Raw genomic sequence first — 10,863 nt, 5'->3', positions numbered from 1 at the left:
TGCAATTTGTTTAGCACTACAGTAAAATTTACGTTTTCCAATGAGACGGGCGCTGTTCAATTGGTTGGCACTCTTCAGCTTTATCAAAATCTGCATGTTCATACTGTGTGGCTACTTCGAATCTGTGCACAAGAATTTATTGTATATGCAAATATAAAACATATTTGTATGCAAAATCAAACCTGAAGTAATCGTGTATCTTTGCTGGACCACGTACTGTGCGTCCGAACCAATCAACTGCTGCATTTGGTGCAACTAATAATTTCAATTGTCTGCAGTCAGCAGTGAACAACTCCAAATACTCTTTTAAAACATTGGATGCTTCCATTTTGCGATGCAGCGCTGCAAATTAGAGCAAAATTATTTTGCATTGTGAAATTTACAACAAATACACACTTTGGCCAAATCATCAGCTCCACGTACCTGTAATTTGTCTGCTGCTACTCGGTAATAGTGTTATCAGTTAGCGGTATTTGTATACCTACGCAGTAAGCTAATATTTGTTGTTTATTGACAATAAACCCGGCTAATTGTTAAATTGAAGATATTAAAGATTTTCTTTATATTACGTTTTTCTACCTGGATTCGGCGTCTTGTGCGCTTTTGTAGACTTTCTTAGCGCCAGCTGCGATTTTAACAGACCGTTTTAAGATTCTGTGTAGAGTATAATATTGTAATAGATCGTTTAATGGAATAATTGGCGTTGCCACATAAAAGTAATACATCGTATTGGAAATAACAGCTGATTGACCGCTGGGAACAAACAAAAATAGTTATTAGTAAAAGTCATTTTTTAGAAGAGAGGGAAAACTGTATTTAGATATTTTAGAATAAATTAAATATAAATAAAATACTGGGTTGCGGTGTAATAAATCAGTTCGGATAACATTCATGCATATGATATAAAACGTTAACCATTTATTTATTTATTATGGGTTAGGGGTAGTCAGGATTTTCAAAAAAATTAAATTTTTTAAGTTGATCTGATATTCACTTTTCGAGTTATTCGCAGCTGCAAGCAAACGGTTTCTCTGGTTTAAAACTTTAAATGCGTTTTTCTCAAAACTAAGTTTATTGAACTGGTGAGAAATGTAACTCGAAAACCCCTCAGTAGATTTTAATGAAATTTATACAGCTTTTATAATAAATAATAAATAAATTTTATAATAAATAAGTTTTTTTCAAAAGTTTTGATTTTTTCCCGAAAATCTAGAAAAAAATTCTCGTGGCCGACATTTTACTAATTTTTGGAAAAAAAAATTAATAGATTTAAAATTAAAAAGGATTGTATATCTATAAAACTAATTTTTCATATCCGATGAAATTTTTTTTACTATATAAAATATATATTTATAGCGTTGAACTTCCCTAACTGGAATCACCATATTCCACAAAAAAACTTCGAGTTAGGGAGGCTTCGTTTATCGAAGGTAATTTGTATGAAATTTAACTACTATTGCCAATTCAAGAGTTCGAGTTATGGACAACTTCGAGTTATGGAAGTTCGAATTATGGAAGTTCAACTGTATTTATTACCAAATATAGGGTGCTTCATTATTCAATTTAAAAAAATCGCAGTCTGGCAACACTGCAATTCGTTATCACCAAATTTCAGCTGGAATCGCGCGAATCTATAATAAAATACGAAAAAAGCTTATTCCATTAATACATTCAGCGCGGCAATAGTCAACGATCGCAGCAGCGATAAGCTAACTGCACATATGGGAGCCAAACGGAAATTTAATAAAAATTGAAACCAATTGAAATGTGTTTGCTTATTAAATTATTGTGTTGTGCTAAATAAAAGTAAAAGTAATGTGAATTGTAAGTATAGTATTTAAAATACATCAAATCAAATAATAGCCACATTGCCAATATTTATATAATATATAAGTGGCATATTATTTATAAATAAATATATTTCCGGCATATGAAACGTGTTGTATAAATGCTGTGTGTGTGTGTGTGTGTGTGTGAAACATTCGAACAATATTTTCTTGTGCGAAAATCATATGTTTTCTGTTTGCAAATTTGTATTATGTATTTGTTAATAACGCTTTGTTAAACTTCTTAACGTAACAGCAGCAAAAAACGTATGAAAACAGGTTTGGTAAATAATAGCAGCAGATAACAATAAACTACTTATCGCTAATAAGAGTATTGTGTTTGAGTTAGAACTAAATGCAGTGTTGTGTGTATATGTGTACAGGTGTGTATGTGTATATATACTAAATTAGTTTTGCGTTTATTTTGTTTTTTTTTTTTTCGCAATAGAAAACTGGTAATAAACCTTCCGGTTGTACAAATATGTACATTTTTTTCAAACAAGTTTACAGGCTTTGTGCATGTGTGCCCATTGGAACGCTTGCTGAGAAAAACCATTTTTGTTAGATCTGTGTACGCATGCAACATTTTCGAATGGTTTAATGGAATGGATTGCCAATAATTACACAAGCAATGAATCATTAACTAGTTTATAAACGTTTAAATACTTGTATAGTAGTAATTACGGCCATGACAGTTCATTAATTTCAAACTGTAATTGCATTGCATTTGTATAGGGTGAATAGTTTAATGCTTGATTAAGTTAAATGTTGCAATAAAACGTCGGCAGTTTTCTTTGTGCGTAATAGTGTATGAATTCAACTAACTAATTAATTTATATAATAGATAAAATAATTGAATAATCATAAAAAAAGTAAAAACTGGCCTTGATAATAAATCCCTAGTGTTTACCTCATGCAAAAAACCACCATACCTATTTTGAAGTGGATTATTTTATAACTTTTATTTTTTCCATACAGACAAGATAACAGCGGTGTTGCATGATTAGCAAAACTAATTCACACACAATCAAAATGAATCGGTGCGGTACTCCTACAAGTGATTATCGCTCCGCGCTTATCATATTAACATAATTAAATCAGTAAAACACAAAATTTAAACTCACACTTGTTAAAATTTGGATTGATTGCAATTTGATAAAAAAAGTATATTTTTACCGAGCAAATGCTATACAAACAATTGGTTGATTTCAACATTTGTGCGTCAGTATACATAAACAATTTAACAGAAGTGTTTTGAAATGAATCAGATAAATAATTAAATTTTATTAAACATTGAAAAGTAAGCAAACAATTAAATATTGGACTGATTTGTATTTAACAATATTTGCTCGATTTAATATATATTTTTATATTTTTTTTTGCTTTAGTGAACATATCAAATAATTTATTTAGCTATATTGGTATATAAGTTCTATTACTAAGCTTTATTATTTAAAATATACTGTATATATACACTTTTAAACAATAATTTATATAAATTATCAGTATAACTATATTAATTAACAAATAATAAATTTAAAATGAAAAAAAAAAAATAATAATAATTTTTAAAGCAAGTTTTTTCACATTCAAATTGCTAACGCTTACTTCCCGCTACCAGTTTAATAATGGCAACTCATTGTTTCAGCACACATTCCATGCGTTCTATTACATTCTGCCGCTGAATGGAAATCGCTGACGACGTCTTGAACGACAGCTAACGGCAGCGCCATTTCGAATTTCACTGTTCTTATTGAAGGACATTCTAACAATTTTTTCCTTTAAGTTCTGTTATTTATGTTTAAACAATAATTGTTACTAAACTGACGTAGTGCTTAAGATAAACAACAGACGCCAATTCAAGAAATTACGCCACTTTCAATAAATTAATGGTGAAAAAATCGATATAAGGTGGTGTTGAAAAAATAAAATGAGCTCCAATGGCGATGTTGATAATGTGCGTGTGGCGGTACGTATACGGCCACTTGTGCCTTCGGAACGAGATCGTGGTTGTCAGGAGGCTGTTGAGCGTGTCGGTGATTCTTCACAGGTGATTGTGAATCGCTCAGACACATTTACCTTCAATTATGTATTCGATACGCGTGATACACAAGAATATATTTATGAAGTGATCGTTACGGGTTTGTTGGACAAATTCTTCTCAGGATTTAATGCCACAATACTTGCCTATGGCCAGACTGGTTCTGGCAAAACACATACTATGGGTACGGCTTTTGGTGGAGAATTGGATGAAAATGCAGGCGTTATACCACGCATTATGCGCGATATATTTGAGCGCATCAAGAATTTAGCCAATGAATGTGACTTTGTGGTGAAGTGCTCGTTTATGGAATTGTATCAAGAGCAATTGTATGATTTATTATCAGATCAACCACGCGAACAGGCTGTTGTGGAAATGCGCGAGAATCGCAATGGCGTTATAATGCCAGGCCTCACAGAAATGCTGGTGTCCTCAGCAGGCGAAACAACCGACTGCTTGCTGCGCGGCTCCTCGGGACGTGCTGTTGCAGCTACTGCCATGAATGAGCAGTCATCGCGCTCGCATGCAATTTTCACAATCACCGTGGAGGCTACCAAAAAGGATGAGATGTATGTACATATTTTTAAAGCAATATAATCTTATTTATGTGTGGTAAAACAATTTATTTAATCAATCAATTTTTTTGCAGGCGCACAGTAACAACTTCGAAATTCCACTTGGTCGACTTGGCGGGTTCGGAGCGTTCAAAGAAAACGCAAGCCACGGGTGATCGTTTCAAAGAAGGCGTTAAAATTAATCAGGGTCTGTTAGCGTTGGGAAATGTTATATCAGCACTTGGTTGTAAGTAAATCAAATATACACGCGCGTAGTTTTTGTATTTGGGCGTAACACTAATGGTTTGTGTAGTTAGAACGTAGCACTAACAGCAACTAGTTAAAAATAATACTACAAAAATATATTTAAAAAAAATATGTAGGTAAGCAAATTTTAATTGATTTTTAAATTTTTGTTTTCAGCTGGTCAAGGTTCGGGTTTCGTGCGTTACCGCGACTCCAAGCTGACTCGTCTGTTGCAAGACTCCCTTGGCGGCAATTCGATCACACTAATGATAGCCTGCGTCAGTCCGGCAGACTACAATGTCGCCGAGACGTTAAGTACCCTACGCTATGCAGACCGCGCGCGTAAAATCAAAAATAAACCAATCGTTAACCAAGACCCACATGCTGCAGAGATCAATCACCTCAAGAGCATCATACAAAAGTTACGCGTTGAACTCCTGGCTGCCAACGGCGGCACCACTCAAATGAGCAGCTCATTAAATGGCGCATTACAGAATATACCAGCACCACCAGGCGCCGCCACTGCCATTGTAAACACAAGTGGTGAGATGATTAAGAAATATCAAATACTCCAGGACAAATACCACACCTTGCAACAACAGTTCCAGGCGACACTGCACGATGTTGCTGAGCATGAAATGCGTGCACACATTACCGAGGAAGCGCATGAGAAACTCAAGTTGAAAATGGCTGAGCTTAAAGGCATTGCAAATGAGTTGGGCAGCAGCTACAAAGTAAATGCAACGCTGGAAGAGCAAGAAAACACTGCTGAGCGCATTAAACAATTAAATCAATTGGTCGATGGCCTCGACGTGGAACTGGAGCGCACACAAACCGAAATTGAGAATCACAAACGTGAAACTCTTAATGGCAGTGTTGGCAGCGGCGACGATGAAGATGCCAGTAGTGCGCTGCTGGAGGTACGCTCGCAAATGCAGGAACAGGCTGATGCCTATACCACCATACAGATGGACTACAAAGATCAATTGCGACGCATTAACCGCGAATTGAACCTCAAAGAGGAGCTGCATCAACGTGTTGCTGGTAATTTAGTGAAATTCTGTACGCTGGAAGATAACACCGAAGAGAAGTTCAAGGAATGTGAGAAGAAGATACAAGAGCTAGAAGATGAGAGAAATCAATTGCTGGACAAACTACGGCATGTGAAAGAAAATGCCTCGGCTAAATTGGCAGAGGAACGGCGCAAGCGTCTGCAGACGCTCGAACATGAGATTAGCGATATGAAGCGTAAGAACACACAACAAGCAAAATTGTTGAAAGTGCGTGAAAAGGAGACGCAAAAGATACAGAATCTACACACTGAAATACAAGCCATGAAAGAATCTAAAGTGAAACTGATACGCGCAATGCGGCAAGAATCGGAGAACTTCCGTCAGTGGAAAATGTCGCGCGAGAAAGAGTTGATACAGTTGCGCAACAAAGATCGCAAACTAAAGAACGAAATGGCGCGCAAGGAGGCGCTGCACACCAAGCAACGCAACGTCTTGAAACGCAAGTGTGAGGAGGCACTTGCCATCAACAAACGGTATTTCCTTATTTTATTTGCTTAAATATTCTTGAGTATAACGTATTTGTGTGTATTTTACAGACTCAAGGATGCTCTCGACCGACAGCGTGTGGCCCAGTCGCAGCGGCAGAAACCACAAACGGCCAAAGATGCAAATGCGGCTAGCAATAAGATTGAGCAGGTCATCTCTTGGGTGGAGCGTGAATTAGAGGTAATTGTAACGTTCATCGATGCAGAACATTCGCTAGAACAGTTAATGGAAGATCGCGTGATCATTAGCACTCGCATTGCGGAACTACAAAAGCAATCGCCGGAAGCGGGCAGTGGCACAGCCCAGGAATTGGACACACTGCGCGAGGATCTCGAGATGCGCAATGCACAGATTACCGATTTGCAGCAGAAGGTCTGCACCATCGATCTCGAGGCACGCATGCGCAGTCTGGCCGAGGGCATACAAAGCGTCCCGGAGGCACGTGCCGTACTACGCAAAGTACTCAAATCGATTTCCGATATGCGACGCGAACATGCCGTACGTATGCAGGAGCAAAAGATCGCTTTGGACGAGCAGATTGCGCTGCGTGAGGCCGCAGAGCAAACGAGTACAGTAGCAGCGAAACGTATGCGCCTAATGGAGTTGGAACATGAAGAGGCCATAGCCGAACGTGAGAACACGTATGAAGAGAAGATAGCTGTGCTGTTGAGGGAATTACATAATGCGCCACAGTTGGCAGTGGGCACCGGTGATACGCTAACGCCGGAACAGGAGGAGCGTTTGAAAATCCAAGAGGAGCAATTGAACAAAATGGACACATTGCGCGAAGAATTGGAATACTATAAGAATTTGGTTGGTGAACTGCAGCAGGCGGTGCAAGCGAAGGGTACACGCAAAAAAGAGGTTTTCAAGAAGGTGAGCAAATGGCTGCACAGGGGGTTGACGCACACAAATTAGATGAGTATGAGTATCGTTGTTGTTTGCAGCAGGTAATTAAACAGGAAACCATTGAGACTGATGATAACGGTGATGAGTATGATGCCATATCGCTTTCGAGTGAACCCGATTTTGATGACTCTGATGATCCGGATTGGGCCAAAACGCCAGGCTATAAACGTAGAACTCGACACCCCGTAAGCCAGACGTCATATTCTCTTTATGCTAATGTGACAAAATTCACTTAATCCTTGTCTCTTTATACCACATACTCTATGCAGCGTCTCACTACTAGCCGGAACACCAGCAACACCACCGAAAATGATACATTCACCACAGCTACAAGTCATCCCGAACGCAAGCAAACCATCAGCAGCAAGCGTAAGTTGGGCGGTTGTAAGTGTCGCCTGGATTGCAAAAACAAGCGTTGCGGTTGCTTTTCACTTGGTGATAAATGCTCGTCGAAATGCCATTGTAGCGACGCTTGTAAAAATGGTAAACAATCCTCGGACAATGATGACAAGGAGAACGACGAGTCTGGTGGTAGCGAGGATAATGAGCAGAGTGCACCGCAAGCCACCGCTGAACGCTCCTTGGAACGTACACCGCCGAAAGTGAACACAAGTACCGGTAACAATGACGTAAGCAAAGATGCTGAATCTACTTTTGCGAAGCCCACCAACCCTGCGTATCTCACACCGAAAATGGCCAGGTAATTACCGCGCATGACTTTTGTTGTTGCTTGAAGTATTTAAAAAGCACATTGGCTCAACATTTGTGCTGGTTGATTTTTCACATTTGAAGAGCTTTGTTTTTTTGTTTAATTGCTGTTGTGGACGCCTTTTAAGAGTATTTTACGCAAATATTTCCAGTAACAATAACAAAAATTGCATTTTCATATTAAATAGCACTTGCATGCATATATTAAATGGCGTCCACTGTTCGAAACTTTTCGTGCATAAAATACATAATTATTTTTATTTTTTGCTATTGATTTTCTCATCAATTATCATTTCCACTTTAAATAATTTTATTTCATTTATGCTTTGCTTTACATATTCTACACACTATATTACTAAACACTTTATATTTTTATTTTGTATTTATTGTTAACTGCACTTTTTATTTGCTCGTACACACTATTTGGTTTTTAGAGGTTATAACTAACCCTTGAACCATTTTATATTTATTTATTGCTTTTTAAAGGGTTTGGGAAGTAGTCTGTCTTACTGAATGTTTAGATTCTGTAAATAACTGTCGAGTTGGCTGTTACTAAAACAGTTTTTTATAATTCGTCACCGCAAATATTGGAAAACGTAGTAAATGTTTTCAGAGAAGATTTGATTATACGTATTCGATTATTTGAACCAACAAAATGAACTTCAGCTAAGAAGCTCCTTGTTATATCGCGAAATATCGTTAATAAAGAAAACAGATTTGAATTTAACGATCGAATAAATGGATACGAATTTATAAAAATAAGTATTGCATACTTTTAGGTGCTTCATGTTAATAGTTTCTTGTTGAGTTGAAGCGAAAGTTTTCTTTGGAAAATAAATAGTCCTCATTTCGGTTTCGTAAATTTTTAAGTTTTGAAAATTTTTGAGTTTTGAAAATTTTGAGTTTTGAAAATTGTTTTTTTAGAGAAAAAAGAAAAATTAAATTTAGAAAAAAACTGAATGCATTTTTATCAAAATACACTACTCATTTTGTCCAGTTGCTTAGACACGTGTCTTGTTGGTTGGGTATGCTGCTAATCAGTTTGTATATTCGTAAAATACATTTAATAATTAGAAATCACAATAAAAATATATATAGAAAAATATATAATAAAAACATAAATAATAAATGATAAAACATAAAAAATAAAAAACAAAAAATAAAAAAATTAATAAAAATAAAATATATTATAAAAAAATAAATAAATAAATTTATAAAAAAAAATAAACAAATTATAATAGACAAATAAATAATAAAAAAATAAAAAATGTATATAACAAAATAAATAAAAAAATATAATAAAAAATACATAATATTTATAATATAATACCAAATATATTAAAAAAAATTATTAAAAAAATAAATAAATAAATTTATAATAAAAAATATATAACAAATTACCAAAAAAAAAAAGAAATATACAAATGAAAAATATAAAGTTAACTAAAAAATCTCTAAACTAACACTTTCTCCACTAACCAAATAATTCCATATAATTTCTGATCACGCACGAACTTTTGGTTTATTATTTGCCTGCTTGTTATATTTTATCTACTTAATTTTTTTTTTAATTTCACAATTTTGAGTTTTATTTGCACATATTTTTAATAAAAAAAAAACAACTTCACTTCATAATTTCAACATTTTCACTTAAGTTTCAAGTACCAACGCTGAAAATCACCGTCATATGTATGTATGTGCATAAAAACATGTTTTCATTTAATTAAAAAAAAAATCCTGCGAAACAAAGCTGCAACTCACCGCTATCTTGTACTCAATTTCCCTCTGTGCTTTCAGATTATCCACGATATCCTTCGATTTGCCTTCAGCCAAGAAGAAATTCTTCGAGTGAAGAAAAAGAGTGTCAAATACAAAAACAAAAACATAAAAAAAATTGTAAAAGACTAAATTTATTACAAAAGTGCGCATATTTTAGGCGAGCGTGTAGACAAATGTAATTTAATTCATTCATTAACGGAGTTAGATGGGTTTCGAAATTTCAAAATTTGAAAAATTTAAAAATTTGTTTTTTTCTTATTAATTGGTGCAATGTGTTTCAAAAAATTATCCAAAACTTAAAATAGTAATATAAAATCAACCCGAGTAATATTCTAAGAGATATACACTTTGGAAGTTCCGCACATCAGGTTGAATGTAAAACTTTAAACGCGATTATCTCAAAACTAAATGTTTCAAGTCGTTGGATACGATTTCTCGAAAAGTTGTAAAGCGATTTCGTTCAAATTTCGCACACAACTTTAGAATAACATTATCTAGTTTTTGAAGGAAGAATTTTTTTTTATTCTTATTACAACTATTTTTTTTTTCAAGCCAATATATGCCGAAAAATTGATATAAAATTTAGGTTTTTTGGTTAAAATTCTGTTAACATTCAAATTTCAATATTTTATTCTTGCCTTCGTTCTTTAACTAGAATTATTCATGTACTATCGAAATATTTTTGGTTTATAGTTTTTAGTTGAACCAATCATGAGTTATGTTGTCCACCACGAGAATCTTTTTGTGTGGGCATATCATGGGAGTTTCTGAGTTTTCGGAATTTTTCAATAAAAATTTCACAAAATACTGTTTAAACATGTATCTTTGATACCCTGAATTGTTTAAATGAAATATATGTTTGTATATATTAAAAAAAAAAATAAATTGTTTTTTGCCACTGAAACCCACCTAACCCCTCAAACGCATTCAAAACATTCTACGTCATGAGTACATAATTTTCATTAATACTGTTTAAAAAACACATTCGCGCGGCCAACACATGCATTTAGTAGTTAATAAATATGAAAATTTAAATATTATTCGTCGCTAGGTTACTTGTAGTATATTTATATTGAAATTGTATGTTTATATTAGCCAAAATGGAATTGTTATTAATAATAAGTAAGTCAGCCAACAACGCACGCCCACAAATATGTGCGCTTTTGTAAATGGAAAACAACAACAACAACAACAATAATTATATTAAGCGGTTATCACTTTAGTTAAACAAAAACAAAAAC

General features: G+C 34.6%; 2 protein-coding genes across 7 annotated transcripts in view; one reads left to right on the top strand and one right to left on the bottom strand.

The window, feature by feature from the left end:
- Positions 1 to 650, bottom strand: part of LOC105212012 (uncharacterized) — a 463,761-nt gene extending 463,111 nt beyond the window's left edge. For all 5 annotated transcript variants that reach the window (XM_054232153.1, XM_054232157.1, XM_054232154.1 and 2 more), the window contains exons 1-3: positions 424 to 650; positions 183 to 342; positions 33 to 122 (exon numbers count right to left, since the gene is read on the bottom strand). In XM_054232153.1, the coding sequence (XP_054088128.1) occupies positions 33 to 122; positions 183 to 328 (236 nt within the window). In that variant the 5' untranslated portion in view covers positions 329 to 342; positions 424 to 650. The remainder of the gene's footprint in view (positions 1 to 32; positions 123 to 182; positions 343 to 423) is intronic.
- A 1,011-nt stretch (positions 651 to 1,661) lies between these two features.
- Positions 1,662 to 10,586, top strand: LOC105212011 (chromosome-associated kinesin KIF4A). Of its 2 annotated transcripts, none has more exons than XM_011183750.3 (8): positions 1,662 to 1,824; positions 3,475 to 4,436; positions 4,517 to 4,668; positions 4,845 to 6,213; positions 6,277 to 7,102; positions 7,177 to 7,320; positions 7,405 to 7,835; positions 9,641 to 10,586. In XM_011183750.3, exons 2-8 carry the CDS (start codon positions 3,757 to 3,759, stop codon positions 9,693 to 9,695), a joined length of 3,657 nt encoding a protein of 1,218 aa, XP_011182052.1. In that variant the 5' UTR covers positions 1,662 to 1,824; positions 3,475 to 3,756; the 3' UTR covers positions 9,696 to 10,586. The 2 variants fall into 2 exon arrangements, with proteins under 2 accessions (XP_011182052.1, XP_011182051.1); XM_011183749.3 differs by having other exon boundaries at positions 7,174 to 7,320.
- Positions 10,587 to 10,863: the final 277 nt, after the last annotated feature.

Source organism: Zeugodacus cucurbitae, chromosome 5 (genome assembly GCF_028554725.1).
Source record: "Zeugodacus cucurbitae isolate PBARC_wt_2022May chromosome 5, idZeuCucr1.2, whole genome shotgun sequence".
Lineage (NCBI taxonomy): Eukaryota > Metazoa > Arthropoda > Insecta > Diptera > Tephritidae > Zeugodacus > Zeugodacus cucurbitae.
This window is presented reverse-complemented; position numbering and strand designations above follow the sequence as displayed.

Bases quoted from the DNA above. Each gene is read 5' to 3' on its own strand.
- LOC105212011 (XM_011183749.3), top strand. From the start codon at position 3,757: ATGAGCTCCAATGGCGATGTTGATAATGTGCGTGTGGCGGTACGTATA. The intron at 4,669-4,844 runs GTAAGTAAATCA...TTTTGTTTTCAG, and splicing joins TGTTATATCAGCACTTGGTT to CTGGTCAAGGTTCGGGTTTC. The intron at 6,214-6,276 runs GTATTTCCTTAT...TGTATTTTACAG, and splicing joins GCACTTGCCATCAACAAACG to ACTCAAGGATGCTCTCGACC.